At 34.4% G+C, this 18,630-nt stretch overlaps 1 protein-coding gene across 2 annotated transcripts in view; it reads right to left on the reverse strand.

Moving 5' to 3' along the window:
* FUT8 (fucosyltransferase 8) overlaps positions 1 to 18,630 on the reverse strand; it is a 125,963-nt gene that overhangs the window by 20,885 nt on the left and 86,448 nt on the right. For both annotated transcript variants that reach the window (XM_030483767.1, XM_030483765.1), the window contains exon 8: positions 17,357 to 17,594. In XM_030483767.1, the coding sequence (XP_030339627.1) occupies positions 17,357 to 17,594 (238 nt within the window). The remainder of the gene's footprint in view (positions 1 to 17,356; positions 17,595 to 18,630) is intronic.

Raw genomic sequence — 18,630 nt, forward strand, 5'->3', positions numbered from 1 at the left:
TAACTGTTCAACTGAAGATAGTGAAGTTGGGTTAAAAATATAGAATGATCTATTTATCCAGAAATTTCTTCAGTTTTTAGCTATGTATTCTCTAAATTTTAGAATAGTTCAGTCCTTCCATTTCCCAGCTGCATTTTGTTAAATAATAGATAAGCCATAGAAGGTAATAATTCATACTAATGCTTGTATCTTTTTCTCACATTGGTAGTTCAAATCACAGTATCATCATTTCAATCAGGTCCAATACCCCGCTCACTGTAGGTCCAACTTTGACATTTGATTACAGAATAATTTAGGTTGTTGGAAGATACCTCTAGAATCATTTACCTACATTGCCATAGGTCATTACATTTCAGCAATACTTCAAGCTACTTCTTCCCATGTGATTTACTTTGCTTTTACAGTTGCCAACATTTGCCTCTATAAGTCTATTTATAGCTTGTTTAACTTTCATAAGATTCCAGATGCTATTTCTCAGTTTGGATTTACCTAAATAATTGTTCTCCAAAGTTCTGCAACTTAATTAATTTTTCCTTCACTGCGTGTTTTTTGTAATAGTCAAAGTACTGCAATATTGATAGCAGTCACTCTTTCATCATATCAACATATTCTGGAGGAAAATCACAGACTGTAAACAAGTTTATTTTTATTTAGATGACCCATGCCACTTGCACCACCTCGTTCTTATTCATCACCATTTTTCGGCTATGTTCATCACTAATAGATCAGTAATACAGTTTCAATTTTCAAGTGTCCTAATGATTATTTTTTAAATACTGAAAGGGGCTGTGTTATAAAAGCCATCATTTAGCTTCCCTGAAGTATCCCAATGGACTTTGTAGCTCACAGGACTTCTGTAATTTTTCATGATTTGGCATAATCTTACCGCCTGTCTACTTCTCAAATTTTATCATTGTCCTCCTAATTTAAAGCCCATTTAGAAATTTTTGCTATTTATATCTTTCATATCAACTTCTTTGAAGCCTGAAAAACGTTGGTTTGGCTCAAAACAACCTCTGGAATTTGTCATTTTACCTTACATTACTTCCTACCCTCCGAACATTGGCTCAGACCTGCATTTACATGGGTGTTCATTACTTTGGGCAGCAGAATATCAGCCTCGTTTCAAGTAACAATCAATACTATTAGCTAACGTTAACTGAAAAACCAGTTTAAGCACTTTATTCATGCTAATATTCAAAATTCATCATCTAATTTCAAAATATTATTTCAAGAAGTTATCCATCAAAGTATGCCAAGGAACACTGAGCTAAGGACATTCCTGTTGTGTAAATGAGAACTTACATTTAATTTCAGTTTGTGTTGCTAGAAATATAACTGAATAAACTCAAATAAAAATGAAACAGCTTCATTACTTTCCTGTTTCTATAATATAGACTTTTTTAAGCTGGTATCAACTTGCATAATCACCGCACTACTTAACTTTCAGCTCTACAACCTGAAAGACTAACTGCCAGCTCAGCTACTCACCCAACTGAGTGAACAATTCTAAATTCAATCACACAAGATATGTCCGAATGCTAGGAATGCTGTTAGATTAGCACAGAATATGGTGAGAGGGACCGTGCTGAATTCGCACAAGGCTCCTCATTGTGTTGCTGGCTACTGTTATGTATTGCAGAGACAACAGGTTCATGGTTTAACTTCAGTGGTATTTTACTGCTTTTCTTTTCAAAGCAGACAGAAAATGGAAATAATGCAAAGCTATGGTGTGTTATGCTATTTATGAATTGCCAACTAGTTCAGAAGAAAGAAAAAGTATGCCTTTATCTGTGCTCTGCTGCAAACTACATTTCCTACAACTATCTTTTGGACAGTTCCAAATTCTATTAGAGTCTCCTCATAAGGACTTCATGTCAGAGCTGAATTATAAATGGAATTAAAATGAGATAAAGAATCCTATTTTTCTTTTAAAGTAGTCAATGAAAAATAGAACTTTTATATCTAAGTGGTTTTGCTCTAAGATTTTGCTTTGTACATCTTTAATACAAATTTTTTTAACTTGGTTTCTGATTACTTTCTCAGTACTGTTCCACATACTAACTTTCTTAATCGTCCTTTATCTAATCAAACCTTTTAAGGGAGACAGGTATTGAGCAAACTTGGTGCAATTCAGTCTTAAAGAAACTGAAAATATAGGTAGGGTCCCGTTTGTCATCCCAAGAGGCTGATTGGGATAGCTTTGGTCAAATTTGGCCAAAATTTATCTAATATTCAGAACTTGCACTAAGTTAAGATAACAAAAGGAGCAGACAGAAAGGCACAGCATGATGACAAAATCTTGCTCTCACAAGAAATTTGGCTGAAATAATTTTCTGCTAGAGATACTATTTTATCAGCTCCCCCCTCCAAGAAGCAAAACTTTGATGGTAGTCTTATTTCTGCTCCAGCAAAACCCCTAGCTTCCAGAGCTCCTGAACTAGCAACATGTCTTTCTAACCGAAGTTCTGCTGATTTTCAGTAATATTTATTTTCCCATATCTTTCTGGTTCTTTGAAAAGCCTACACATAATCAAAACCACAACATAAACAGTGCTTTTACTGTCCCAATAAGTAATGAGATTTCAATGAATGTTCTCCCTCTTGGACCTAATGAAAGCATGAACTGAGTGTATTGATTTTTGCATTTGAAATAGCTATGTCTCTAACGGAACTAAAACAGTAGCATCCACTGATGCATTTAGGGCCTCGAAATCCTTTTAAAAAAGCTCAGATGAGCTGCATTATAAAGACCTACATTTCTGTTTCATTCTATTGAAAACCCATCACTTATTAGAAGCTTTTAATGGCAATTGTCACGACACTTTGAGAAAACATTAAAAAGTAAAGATTTTTCCCATGCTAAATTGTTTAGATACCCAGCATGCCAGCTGGAAAGTTTGCCAATGAAGTGTGATTGCACAAACTGACTCCATATAGAGTCAGTGAAAGCATTTTCAGCACACTGTCAAACTAAGCAGAAATCAAGGAGGTTACCAGTAATTTATTTTTTCCTTTAATCTTTAACATTCAAACTGTTTTGAACAATGCCCCATTTCATCTGAACAGTCTATATGAAAGGGGTACATGACTAAGAAGAGTTACAGCTCCCTGCTTACCAGAAAACATCATGAAATGTATTTGGAAAGGCAACTATGCTATTACAAATGCAAAGGAGTTTTGCAACGATATCCCAGTTTAGTCATTCATGCAAACAGTAGTCAGAGTTGATGATTTAAGGGAATCCTTACGTAAAGATAACTGAAGTAACTTAGGAAAACATATAGAAAAGATCTTTACAGCAATACTGAAGAAAAACTGATTTTTTTATTATATTTGAAATAATCCTACCAAAGCTTCTTCTCTATTTCAGTCTAATGTTAAATACTACACACCTGAAAATACTTCCAAGTACTTGCTTTGAATATTAGGTTGTCTTTTCTGGAATAGAAGATAAACAGCTTGCTTTTATAATAAACCCTCTACAGTTGCAGGGACTTATCTGCACGGACTGATACCTGGCATGCATATGCTAACTGAACATATGTATGAGCCGATAACAAGCATGTATAAGCATGCAAAAAACCAAGACAACCTCAAGATGATATTGTAGGAGGCCTAAAAGTTTCCAACAGGTCATGAGAATGGAGTTTAATATTCAGACTTGGCTGCCCAGGCATCTTGTAGAGAAGGGCTTCCAGTTTAGACAAGACATTTACTGCCTTTTTGAGCTTTATAACTCAAGTTTTTAACTTGAGCTCCCAATCTTGTCTTGTCCTAAATTGAATGCTTGGAAGACTCTTCTTTCAATGAATTAGTAAAAACACCTTCACATGCAAGTCCAGCTGGAACACAACCCTCAAGGTGCATGTAGACAAAAAGATGTTTTAGTTAGCCATAAATAAATCAGCAGAGAATAAACCTGCTATGCTGTTGGAAATTCATAGCAGTGATGCACACTTCACCTTAACAGTGCATCAGAAAGAAACTGGGAGATCCCAAACAAGGGCAGATTCTACTTCATATGGCCTATTAATGTGAAAGGGGAAAAACAAGAATGTAACCTTGCAAAAATGGAAAAGGAAATTTTGAGCCCACCTCCAAGTGGTCTACAGGTCATCTGAAGACAGAATTTTCTGTTTTCCAAAGAAAATAATGGGAAAATTTAATGGAAGAATCATAAAAACCCAACTCATATATAAATATAAAAGTTTTCTCCGTAACTATTGCAATAATAAAATATTATTAATTTGCACACTATTAGAAACTTCAAACCACTACTGTTTCTTCTAAGAGTTAAGGGCACTTGCAAACAAAATACCTGTGGTTTTGAGATTTGTCCCAGGATTTATGTAATGGCAGATAAAGGAGAATAGTTTCTAATGATTTCTCTACAAAATGTGTTAAATGGCACTCATGGACATGTAATGCCAAAAATATGAGGTTATAGTAAAGGTGTTTTTTTCTTGGAATACTAAATATTTATTATTTCATATTAAAGGTTCACAAAATAGATGTTTATCTTTCAATATAGGTAGAAGACCAATGTAATAAAATGCAGGTTTTCAAATTTCTTATCTTTTCACAATACTAGGAAGAAATCAGTGGGCTGAGGGCCTAAAGATTGAGAAATAGAAATATAAAATGCAAGAAATTATTTCTGTCTTAAAAGTCTTGGTATAGCTTTCAGTTATTTCATATGGTGAAAAAAATGAAAATTCAGTACTATTTGCCTACTTAGTTCTTCACACCTAACAAAGTATCTAGCAATGAAAGCAGTGAAAATTTGTTTGGGGGTTTGTGAGGTTTTTGGGATTTGTTTTTGGGTTTTGGGTTTTTTTTTGTCTTATTATTTTGTTTGTTTGTTTTAAAGGCCTTTTAACAATATCAAGCAACTTCATCATGTTTGCCTTTAAAAAAAAGAATAAAAGGGGGGTATGAGTTTGTCCATGTTTTTTGTAATCTCCGTGCTGCTTGCAAGCATTTAGTCCCTCTTTAAAAGCATCTTGAGTAGCTCACTTTTTTAAATGAAACATTGTAAGGGATTTATCCTGCCCCTCTACTCTGCTCTTGTGAGACCTCACTTGGAGTACTGCGTACAGTTCTGGTGTCCTCAACATAAAAAGGACATGGAGCTGTTGGAGCAAGTCCAGAGGAGGGCCACAAGGATGATAAGGGGGCCGGAGCACCTCCCGTATGAAGACAGGCTGAGAGAGTTGGGGCTGTTCAGCCTGGAGAAGAGAAGGCTGCGTGGAGACCTCACAGCAGCCTTCCAGTATCTGAAGGGGGTCTATAAGGATGCTGGGGAAGGACTCTTCCTTAGGGACTGTAGTGGTAGGACAAGGGGTAATGGGTTCAAACTTAAACAGGGGAAGTTTATATTAGATATAAGGAAGAAGCTCTTTACAGTGAGGGTGGTGAGGCACTGGAATGGGTTGCCCAGGGAGGTTGTGGATGCTACATCCCTGGCGGTGTTCAAGGCCAGGTTGGACAGAGCCTTGGACCACATGGTTTAGTGCAAGGTGTCCCTGCCCATGGCACGGGGGTTGGAACTGGATGATCTTCAGGTCCTTTCCAACCCTTACTATTCTATGATTCTATGATTCTATGATTGTTTGGATTCCTTTTATTTAGTTATTTGTCTGTTATTTTAAGCAGACATGGCTATACCTCTGCTGCATGACATTATCTGTTCTCACACAAATTACTGTGAGTACTGAAACATCCTATAATTTCTGATATGCTGTTCTAACTACATACATATTTCAAATCAGGAATTTTGGCCTACCATGCTATTTGTAGACTTCTGTTTCTTCTGGCATGTTTTTATAACCCTAGGAGAAAATGCTGCTGCACAACAAGACCAGAACTTCAAGCTGAAGGCAGAATAAATCTATAATATCAGTGAAAGATGCAATTATGTTTCCCTCCCCTTTTTTTCTCAGTTTCATCCTTCTGTCTGTAAGAGAGTTCTTTGTTTCTGAGGTCTGTGAGATGCATACACAGCATATAACCTTATAAATGAAACACAGTGTCCTAAACTGAGAAATCCATACCCTCATGCAAGCTACATTCAGTTTACCCAAATTCTGTTTTCTAAGATTTCTAAGATGCAGAAGTAACTTTTTTATTTTCTCTTAGATAAGTGGATGGACATTTTAGACTTTTTCCCTCTAAATTCCTTTATCTGGTTTCTCTGATTTAGTCTTCCTGTCCAAATAAACTTCCACGGTAGCTAAAAAGTGTTGAAGACTGGTATACCAATAAAGCAAGCCAAATGTCTTAAGACATTTCCACTGGAACATGTCACCTGGAAAGTAACACAATTATAATAGTGAGTTGCACCCAAGAACTTAAAATTCAGTATCTTCACTTGCATAAGGAACTGCAATTTAACATGTTAGATGAGATGGCATTCGCAGACATGTAATGACAAGAAATATGAGACTATGTGATAAAGGTTTCTTAGAACATTAAATCATTATTGATTCATATGATATTTTAAGAAACGTAAATCCTGCAGTTATATCTTATGTTTTGCATTGTATGAAGGGGGTTTAAACAATTTTCATAGAAGTTAACGATGTAAATAATAATAGCAGTTGAAAAATTGCATTCTTCAACAAAATGCAATTTCCAACTTGACTTCTTAAGCAGTTACATTTTAGACTCATAGCTAACACCAAAATCTTGCAGCAGCCATTACTATCCACAAATAATTAGCTAACTACAACTGGAAATACTCATTACATATCAAGCTTATGCTAATAAATGGGTGCTACCTAACTCCAATATTTTCATTATTCTGTTTATTTGTTATTCAACAATATGCTGCCAGATGGTGCTATCATGGAGTAAAGAATGTTTCCATTCTATTCTTGTTTTCTCCTTTATCCTTCCAGTGTTTCAACCCAGAAGTAGGAGAAAATGAGGATGGTGTTTTAAAGACAGAATAAGCCTAATTGCAATGCTGACCATAAAATTTGCTAGAAAATGATCCTCAGTCTTAAGGTCAGAGAAGTGCACAAAAGTGTATTTTAACATAAAAATTAACAATGGCTAATGACTGCAACAATGTAGATGACTGAGCCTAAAAAAAAGAAAGATAGGAAATTAAATGCTGCTACTGTAATACAGCTTGCAACAACCAAAGATAGCATCTATAATAATAAAAAAAGCTAACTTTTTATGTTTTCTTTTATAAGGTACGTATTCTTGAAATTCTTACTATTTTCATAACTGAAAAAAGGACATGGATAAGACTTCATTGCTACAACATTATCTTCCCAGCAGTGGTACGAAGTTCATACCACTGAAGCACCTTGTTATATGTTTTTCAGTTTTCAGTCTCTTGTTCATTTTTGAAATAGCTTGATGTTTTTAACAGATGGAAACATATATAAGGCTGACACTGCAAATAATATGATAACATACAAAGGATGAGTAACACCAAGTTAATTTTGAATTGTTAAGGAGATATCTAAAACCTGTATGCTGATACTCACAGCATTTAATTTAATGTTATTATATCATCCAGGCATTTTCTGACTAACGCTTCTACTCCTTCTGCCTGTAGTCCCTTCAAACCAGAAGTCCTTCAAGATTTCTTTTTTCTTCTCAGATCTCTGAATAGAACAATGCTGTTCTTTTTCAAAAACTTGCTTCTGTATTTTACTACTTGATCCTACTTCCCACCAGGTACAGAAATTACTTTTGCAAGTATCTTAATTTCTCTGATATGTCTGCAATAAATGCCAGGCTATTAAGCAGCAGGATGCAATCTAACTGTGAATATTTTTGCTGTATACTGTATTTAAAAAACAAGCCAAGAATTACATGTCTTCATGCAGGTTTCACTAGGTATAAAATTACTCACCCTACTAATATCTTATGCTGTGTCTATCTTACTGGTCCTAATTCTGCAAGATTTTACAATCTATGCTACTATCTCCCTGGAAAATACCTGTCACAACAAGGTTTTTAGGAGCTTCTCTAACAAATAATTACAGAAAACACCATTTTCCCATTTTCAGACAATGAGGCCAGGTTGGACAGAGTCATGGGTGACATAGTCTAGTGTGAGGTGTCCCTGCCCATGGCAGGGAGTTTGGAATTAGATGATTTTAAGGTCCTTTCCAACCCAAACCATTCTATGATTCTATGATTATAGAATTGTAGTTATGACAATAGCTATTAAACTATTAAGATGAACTCTAAACACTTATTTTCTGGTTTTTGAAAGACATTTTCATAACTATCAAAAACCTACAGCAAGCATTTTAAAAAAATTAAAAATAAATAATGTAGTTTGGGGCTACAATTTAATTTATTTTAGGATTAGAGGAAGCCAGGACTTCTCACTTCTCCTGCAATACATAGATTATCTATAGAAGTAAATCATTTTTAAAGAAGGACAAAAGGAAAAAAAACCCAAGAATATATTTAACAGTTTTCTGTTTATTACACATGAATGTCGGAACTGAGTTCAATTACTTTCTAAATACATCTTTCTTTACAGTTGGGTTTTGGTTTTTTTTTACATATATGAGAGGAACTTACCTTTCCAGAAACTATTTTCAATGTGAATAGAACTTTATCAGTTCACAGCAGGAAAAAAACCTACATTCTCTATCCATGGTTCAAAAAGGATCACAAATGGTGTTTTAACCTACGTATAAAGCTATCCCAAAGGATGCTGTTCAGTTTCTCTGAGATCCAGAAAGCATCAACTTATATTTTATAAAGGATGTAAATTTCATAGAAAGTAACACTAAATTATGACTTGCAATGATAAAAAATGTTGTGTTCCTACTACTTGATGTAAGAAGTGGTAAAGCTGAAAAAGATGTACAGTGCTGGACATCTGCTGGTGATAACATTAGTATAAACATAGGTCAATTAAAAATAAATAAATTAAAAGAAGGCAATTTCTTTTACTTATGTCTCATGACACATAACTCCTAACAGGAAAGGATGTAATTGCTTTTGGAATATACTGAAATCTTTGCCCCATTACCCTCTGTGTGATTTTGAATTCACGTCTAACAGTTTCATTTTTATTTCTGAATATTATGCAAGCTGAATACTTTTTACTCAAAGACTTCTAATCAGAAGTGGATTTCAAAATGTTCCAAAGCACCTTGACTTGAAAATTAATTTTTAACCATTAGAAAAGATCTTTTTCAGAATTTATAACCATTTCTAACTCATGACAGAAGATTTGCAATGACCTCAAAGACATTATGTATAGTAATGTAGGCTCAATAACACAAATCAATCTCTCTCCCCCTCCATCCCATCTCTCTATGTAAAGTGTTTCCCTTCGCTGAAAGATCAGCTGGTTAAACAAATTTGACTTCCATTTGTCTGTAAGACTCAGCTTCTTTTATTCCACTAACAGTTTTTTGCATGAAGTTAAGCACTGATCTGATAGCTGAAAGCTAAGAAGGATTGCCATGTGCTCAAAGACAACATCCAGCTCTCTAGTTACACTTTGTGCTTCTTTTCATGGATTGACTCACCTCACTCAAAAAAGTAAAATACACATTTAAAAAAATGTGTTGACTTATTTTTCCTTTTATTTTTCTGCTGTTCCAATCTCTTGAGCAACAGCAGGTAAAAAATTGTTTAAAATAAATTACTGTACTTGTGCTCATACAAGGAATAGCCACTACATTGCTGATGGCTCTATTCATCTTTCCTATCCTAGCCTGCTCACTGTATACCAGACTGCAGCTTCAACTGGGTTACTGAAACCACAATAACTTTCTACACATGAAAAATATGAAAAGGGAGATAATCCTCATATTTCATGAACACATATAATCTTGATGAAACTAAGACTAACTAAAAGAGAATATATCATATCCCCTGAACAAATTGTTACAGTAGTCAGCCAATCTTTCTGTAAAAAAACAGATCGTATCTCCAAACTTAATTGTCCAGCCACGTTTTTGTCTAGAAGTAAAATTTTTTTCCCATCTAGAAATGCCTATAAAATGTGCCAGAACTAGCTTTTTAAACTTGCTTCATTTTTAAATTGAATTATGCTCTTTAATTTCTTACTGTAAACCAGATTTTTCTGGCCTTGAATCAGTGTAGTTCTTTCTGAGAATCCTTTCATGTTTATCAATATCCATTCTGAAAGCCAGATAACGAAACTAAACAGTGTGCTGCTGCCTGGCCATTGCTCTGCAAGGTGAAATAAACTTTTTGCTACTTTTCAATAACCCACCACTTAGACATAAATAAGGGTCACACTTTGCTTTCTTAGGCTCCTGTCTTGCTCTGAAAATCCAGTCCTACCTTGTTAGAGTTCTAAGCTCCTTTTAAGAGTTACCACTCTCTAAGTATTTTTTTCATGTTTACATATATGAATGTCTTCATACAGAGCATCTTACAAAGCACCTCACAGCAAAAGATCTACACAATATTAGTAGCTTGATTTCAAGATTAACATAACTGAAACTAAGGGAAAACACAAGACAAATTTTTGTTCTGTTCTCTCAAATTACTACTCCCCATTATGCTTCACAGTAACCTAAATTTGCTTGAATTAAAATTTAAATAATGAAAGTCAGCGTATTAAAAAAATAAGACATTAAAAATCAGAAGTAGAAATGGATCCATTTTTTTCTGCAAGGTTTTATACAGAAGAGTGAGATACAAGACCAAAACATTATTCATACAATTACATGCAAGCTAAAGGGGGTTTTAGGCTCATACTAAATATTTATCTGATTTACATAAAAGAAAAACTACTGTCAAGGAAGATCTAGTTCATGGAATGAAACTTATTTATTGCAGCTAATTCTGCAGAACTCTTTATGGCTTGAGTGTGCAATTTTCTTTTAGTCCTTTTGATTACTGTTGCCTGATTGGCTTTAATAAATTAAAAATTTATTTTGTGTACCCACAGTATCCTCTTTCTTGAATTATACATATAAACATATTAGTTAGTTCATATTTTAAGATTATAGTTTAATGAATACTTAAAAGCTGGCACTATCACCAAATGAAGAGCTCTGCCATTTTTAACCATCTGAGTACCCCTGCCTAAAAGCATTTATTCATTAAGCCATGGCTAGAGCCAGCAAAGTCAGTATTCAAAGGTAACTGCAGGAAACTTTGTTTCAGGTTTCCTTTTTCAACTTACCTTTCATCTTACTGGTTTGCAGGACTTAGGGGAAGGAGTACGCTTATTTAAAACATGTAGATGGCTTCTTTACCTCCACATCCCTTCATTGCCCATCACGAAATACAGATATGACATCTAACCATATATTAATCTGTCCATTCTCCTAATCTGTTTTAATTTCCCATTTACTGTCTGGTTTAAATTCTTTCATCTAGCTGTTTTATAGCCCTCCTTCAATGTAGTATTGGAAAATGCCACCAGGACATCATAAATCAGCAAGTGAATAAAGATAAAAAGAGGCCTAAGCTGTTTTAGCATGTTACAATGATAACAGAACATTATGACCTGGCAATTAAAAATATTCATGCCCAATATAACTATTTAAAAGAAAATTAATTTGATGATAAATGTGTCTTCACAATTTCTCTATATTTTGGTTCTTATTACTAGAAAGCCATACATGCTTTTTATAAGTATTCCTACCTAAATTATTCATAAACGATTTGGCTATAGGTATCAGGGAAAAATTAAAAGTAAATCACAATGCAGGCATGATATAATTTTAAAATTATGAGGAACATGCATACAACCATCTCAATTATTAAGATTTTTTTTCTCTGGAATGACAGTATGAAAGGGAGTGAAACAAAGGGAAAGGAAAAATCATGCCACAATGTAAAATACCTGCTCTATTTGCAAAACCCTGCAATAGAATTCTCAATCTTCTAACACATTTAAGATAGAAAAACAGAACTTGACTAGTAGGAATACCATGTCAAACACAAAGAACAACTCCTGCCAGAGATGACAAGGGATGAGATGACCTCTAATACTCCACACAGATGAGAACATGCCTTACTAATCTTTCACTATCAGATTAATATCAGCTTCCTTATTAAAACTCACCCGACTTTCCAAATTCAAAAAAAATGCTAATTTCTTCTGACACAGACAAGCTTAGCTTTTATGCCTAGTTAAGAGAAGACTGGACCAATAACAGTTTAAATATACATATATTCTCAGCTCATATAAGCCCCTTAATCCTTTGTAGAAGACATGAATATCTAAATTGTTTTGCTGAAGAGAGACTTCAGAAACCTCAAAATTTTATGTTGCTAATACAACTAAAATGGAAGTGTCAGGCAGAGGCAACTGAATTAAGAAGAAGGTAAATGTACAGATTTAAACAACTTTTTCATGTAGCACAATTTACTAAATTATCATCTTCTCAGGTCTATAAATCAAGCAATTTTTTAAATTACATAATTTTCTGACTTTCTGGCCTATTTCTGTAATTTACACTGATATCTTGTTATAAGTATTCACTCATATGAATATTTTTGATTAATAATTAAAACCAACTTTTATTAAAACCCCATATACACAGCACAGTAAGTAAACTATGTAAGGAGAAAGATTTTGTTTATGAAAAATGGAAGTTTATAAATGTCAATGCAATTTGGTTCATTTTGAAAATCTAGAAAATCTAGAAATGTCTAGAATTTCAGAAGTTGTAGAAAAGGAAAAAAAAAATAAAGGTATGGTTTTGCAGGCAAACTTTTATAGTTTGTTTATAGTTACAGTTAAGAATTTCAGACTTATTTGTCCCTGTAAAGGTATAGGGAATAAAAAAATCTATAGAAATTCAGAAAGACATAAAAAGCCATATAGAAATCTTCAATAAGATAGAATGTCTTTCAAATTTACTGGCAGTTAAGTATCCAGTGCAGATTCCTACTGAAGCCACATTGAAGCTAGTAACAGAGATCAACTGTTAATATCATTCTTCCTTCGTGATCATGCCATTGCAGAAGACTAGAATTTAACACAGTTTATAGTGTGTGGCTACCCAGTAGGCTAACCATAGAAAGATTGGGTTTGATAGCTGAATGTCTGTTATCTCTAAAACATCAAAACTCGAATTAGTGGTACTCATTAAGTCAAGAATTTGATCACATCAAGATTTTTCATGCATTCAGCCTAATTCCTGAATTAGAAACTAATAAGAAAAAAAATCCAACCCCTCCAAAACCCCACAACTGTAGGGAGCCAGAAGGAAACATTATTTGTACTTTCATCAGCAAGAGCCCATATTGCAGGGAATCATGATCTATTTTAAGAGATTTTCAGGAAAATACAGTCTTTTTAAGCCATGTGTGCAGAACTGCTCCAGAACACTGTTTTAACAGCTTATAACACTAAATGCAAGACTCACAAAACTGCCTGCAACTAAATTCTGTGGTCACAGTCTGTCCAGAACCATGCCCAGATGGCAATTTCAGTTGCTAGCTTTGCCAAACATGAATAAAACTTCAGCTGAAGTTTTCAATGCCAGTTTTCCATTTCTAATTGTTTTTAGAAAATATCCAACCACTTTAAAAAATGGGTTTTTTTTAAATTCTCGTTCACCAAACCTGCTAGAATTTTCAAACAAAAGCTTTGTAGCATCTTCAAGCTTTGAAGAACTGATGTTATTTCAACGTACAAACATTGTTTCAATGCATAAGCACACAAGGATGTTTTCACACTAATCTGTAAATTGGATTTTGTAAATCTGAAAAAATTAATTAAATTTAATTTAATTTAATTTAATTTTAATTTAATTAGAAAAAATTAATTTTTAAATCCAAGACTTTAACAGTTAAATTCTTTAAGCCACCATATACACTGCATATGCAGCATCCTAGAGAAAATACTTAAGATTCCGATATGTTCTATCAATCACACAGAAAGATGTAAGATTCATGTATGAGGATTCATACATGTAACCAAAATAGGAGGAACTGACCCTTTGTAAGAATTTCTCTTTGACACCACTTCCCCACCATTTGCCTGCTGTTTTTGTACTTTCACCCTCTTCGAAAGCACCTAGTTCTGGACAGGGCCAGTTCATTAGGATAAGACCAAGTTATTATTAGTCGTAATCAACACTTTCCACAGTTGAACTTAGTTACTGAGTTTGCCCAGATCACACAGTTTACAGGTCAGGAGGATATCTACTTCAAACTTCTGCTTAAAGTAGGGTCAGCCATGAGATTAGAACAGGTTGCTCAGGGCTTCAGCCAGACACATCTTGAAAGCCTCCAAAGATGGAGACTGCACACACACTCTAGGGAACTTGTTTGGCTATATTCATAGTGAAAAGGTTTTGCTTTTAATCAGCAATGTTTTTGGTGTTGTACCTGAAACACCAAAAGACCAAGTCTGAAACACCAACGTTACCAAGGACTTGGAAATGTTCTTTACATCCACAGAAGACAGAAGACTAGCTTACTGAAGTATTGTTTTGGAAAGGCAAGCACTGATTCTCCATTTTATCCTAAACTACAGTTCCCTATAACATTTTACCCTGCCCAGTCTTCCTCTAAAATCAGCAAGTTTATTGTATCGGAACCTTCTATGAAGCTACAAAAGCTAATTGAAGGTATATGGTGAAGTAGAAAAATATTTGTTAAACATTTTCCAAAGAGACAACAGTGGAAACTATGAGACCTGGTTGACATGCATATACAATATGTTGGAGCAAGGAAATTTCTGCAAAGTTTAATTCTTGTTATGGCTGGAGTCAAACAGGCCCTGGGCTGAACTGTCCACTGCTTAAGTAATTCTCCTTCCTCTACATATCCTCCAGGACACAGCTCCCCACTAAACTACTAGTCAGCCAGATAACAAAGATCTTCCAAGTACTATTGGATCCAACATGAATAAGAAATGTTAGTGATTCTCTGGAGAAAAAAAGAACACAAATGAAACAAACACACTGCTGCCAAAAAAAAAAAACCAACCAAAAAACAACAAACCCTAGCATACAACACAACTCCCAAGAATTTTCTGTAGGAAGTGAAATAACTATAAAGCAATCATTCTGAGTAGTACAATTGTTGAAGATATAGACACTTCCACTATATGTAACTAGAAATCCTTGAATGGTATCAGTTCTGCCTATTTGAGGACTTAAATAATTTTGGCAGTATTCAAGGTCAGGTTGAACAGGGCCTTGAGCAAGTTGGTCTAGTGGGAGGTGTCCCTGCCTATGGCGGGTGGCTGTAACTAGATGATCTTAAGGTTCTTTCCAACCCAAACCATTCTACGATTCTATAATTTAAGAAACTATGAGTGGCACAATCACTACAGAATGACAACTGAAACCTGAAACACTTGTCAGAACAGACAATTTTTTCCTGTCTAGATGCAGGTATGGGACTGGCCAAAGATAGAAAACCAGATGAAGGAATGAACATCTACATTTTTCTTTTCCCCTTAGCATTGATGTTAATTTCCAATCCCAGTGACTAGCTGAGAGTTCTCCTGAAACAGTGTTAACTCTGTACCTGTCAGAAATAAAGGAAGGGGAATATTGTTGTGACTTTAGGGTACTCTCTGATGACTTATGAGATTTGGCCATTCTCCCATGCATCAAACTTCACAGACCATCCAAAATCTGTGAATCAGGGGTAGCCAGCAGAAGAAGTATGAAAATTGGAAGGGGGGAACCATATTCTGTCAACCCAGAATTGAATAGCTCTGTTTACTATCCAAACTGGCAAACTATATATTGTCTCTATGGCACTGGGATAATACTGGTCTGCAACAGTCATGCTGTAGCTCCTGTAGTTCTAATGAGAAATCTGTATGCTAAAATAACATTTCATCAGTGCACTGTCTCTTACTGATGAGTGTAGTCTACACAATCACCTATTGAAAATCCCCACAAATCTTTTAAATGTCCCAATGAAATCCAATTCACAGCTGTTGCTGCCAAATGCATCCTTCAGGACATACTGGGAAGAAATTCTTGAGTCTGTTCTTGAGTCTGTAGGGACAACTAACATAAATAATAAAAAGTATCAGTCCTTCTTATCTGTCCTTAAGCAGAGAGTAACTGAGCCAAAATTCATTTCTGGGATAAAATTAATGTGCCACATGCTAACAATCAAAATTTGCATCAGTGCTGATAAATAAAACAGCTATAGCCTGAAAAGTGGCACAATATTTCCCTTACTGTTTCCCACTCTAAATTGTTTTTGTTCATGGCATAGCCCATTCTCTACCCATTGTTAGCTTATCTACTCATCCGATAATAATCGTTTGGACTATAATCGTCAATGATACAAAATATTATTAAAATTAACATTCCATCTCCCTCTAACCCTATTTTTTAATTACGCTTTTCCCATTCTTTTATCAAAGAATAACCTCACTAAATTTACCTGGTCTTGTATTTCTTTTGACCAACTGTGTCTTTCTAGCATTTATTGTAAGATTTATAAATTCCCACCAGTTGCAGACTCAGAAAAAATAAGTCTGCTGAACAAAAGGGGAAGAGTCAATAAAATCTGTTTAAAAAGTTGACAATTGTTCACATAAAAAATTATCTGTATTGAAATTTCACTTTATAAAATTCTTCCTATTATTTAACATAAACTGAGAGCAAAAAGTTAGCACATTGCCAGCCCTCTCCAGTTGTGCTGTATACCTATTCCATTTTGACATCTGAAAATACTTTAAATATATAGAAGAAACTATAAAACCATGCAGATGTTAACTCTTCAAGATGTTGACTGCAAGAATTCCACTAAAATTAATGCTGTCTGAGACAAACAAAGCTATCTGATCCTCCAAACATGAATGCCCGTCTAGTTATTCTAGCAAAATTCTTCAGCCTAGTATAAAAATTAACTCACTGATCTACAAATAAAAAGATATTTAAGATTGCCACTGTTTTCACAACCTGAATTTCGAGTCAGTTCACTTTCTATTAAAAACTATTTCAATTCTTTCATTTTTTTTTTTTGGTGTGTGAATGACTATTTGATATCATTTTCTTTGTATTTCTCTTGCTTTATATTTGAAACATGCTTTATTCTTTTAATTTTTACCAACAACAGCCTCTGTTTAATATTTTCTTCCCATAAAAATTGGATTCATATCTGGCACATAACACAGTGGCAGTCTGCTGAAGGATTACAATTTAAATCTGAAATACAGAAGTTTTGTACTAAAAAATCTCTGCCAAAGCAGAGATATCTCAATAAGGATAATAATTTTTTTTCAATACAATGGAAAAATAAGATTTCAAAGACACATATATATACATATATACAACTGGAGTCCTAGTTGTTATGCTCCACCTAACATTAAACAAAGAGGTATCAAAATAATTCTACGTAAATGAAGCTGCAAAAAGAAGATGATATTATTTGAGTTATTAAATCTTACCTGACCAGTGTCCAGTGGTGGTACCTGATCGGTCAGTACATGTCTCGCTTACAGGCCTAAACACAGTCTCCCAGCCACCAGTAGCATAGCGCCAATTCTGAGACTCTAAAATGAGTGTTCGCTGAGTGCCATAAGCAATCATGAAGCAGTAGACTACATGATGAAGTTGACAACCATAGCCACAGCCTTTGTTGATATTACACACAAGTTTCTTAGCTTTGCTGCAATCCTTCGGGTTCTGTAAGCATGGATGAAAAAATGAAGCTGAAGAGAAGATATACACAAAAGCATACTTTTTTTCTGACAAACTGACACATGTCATAAATCACAGAAGCCACCCTGCTGTAATACATCCCATATTAAAATGGATGAGTAAGCTTCAGCTCCATGAAAATTTTATGTGAATTCTTCACTGTGAACATGAACAGTTATTGAACATACTTCACTATCCTAATGTAAAATAGAACACCTTCTAGATTTTAGATTACTTTCTCATTTGTAAATCTGTCAGAATAAACTAACATTTGGCCTCAGAGTTCACATTTCATCAACATGATTCCCAGTGTTGGAATGCTTTTTTCATTTGGCATTTTCCCAAGTTTGTTAGTTCTCTTTCAATGAGCATGCATGTCATACAACGAAAGGAAATTTCCACCTGTCTACAGGATTCAGAATAAAACAAACGCTTTCCTTATTAATGGACTGCTTCCCAGACTGACCACATACCAAAAACAGAATATAAAACACATACCTAAGCTGAGTGATAAAAGACAGGATTTTAATCTGCAGGTACTCTCAATAAAGTAATTTACTGCACTCCCACAGTCTTGGAAACAACAACAAAGGAGGCAAATGTCTACATGATGTGAATGCTGTGTTTAAAAGTACAAACTAATAAATATTTTAGGGATGTGGACAACACCACATAATATACAGAAGTTTTTCTTTCTGTAAAATATAGTACTTGGCTGTACACAGTCTTGCATGTCTCTAGACATACTTCTGCATTCCAAAAAGGTTATTTATAAAATCTCTAGGATGAAAAGTTAGATTTAGTTAAGCTGTGAGAATGCTGATATTTGAGCATCAATAGAAACTCTGTTCCTTTCCCATCTAAACTTACTTTAAATAAAATTTTCTGTACATTTGCAACAAATCAGGTTTCTTCAAAAACCAACAATCACCACCTGGAGAGCTGAGATCTCTCCATGAAGTGATCTTAAAGATAATCTGAATATTCTGAGTCCTAAAATACTTAATAAAAACTTTAATAT

The sequence above is a fragment of the Strigops habroptila genome, chromosome 4 (assembly GCF_004027225.2).
Source record: "Strigops habroptila isolate Jane chromosome 4, bStrHab1.2.pri, whole genome shotgun sequence".
NCBI classification, from domain to species: domain Eukaryota; kingdom Metazoa; phylum Chordata; class Aves; order Psittaciformes; family Psittacidae; genus Strigops; species Strigops habroptila.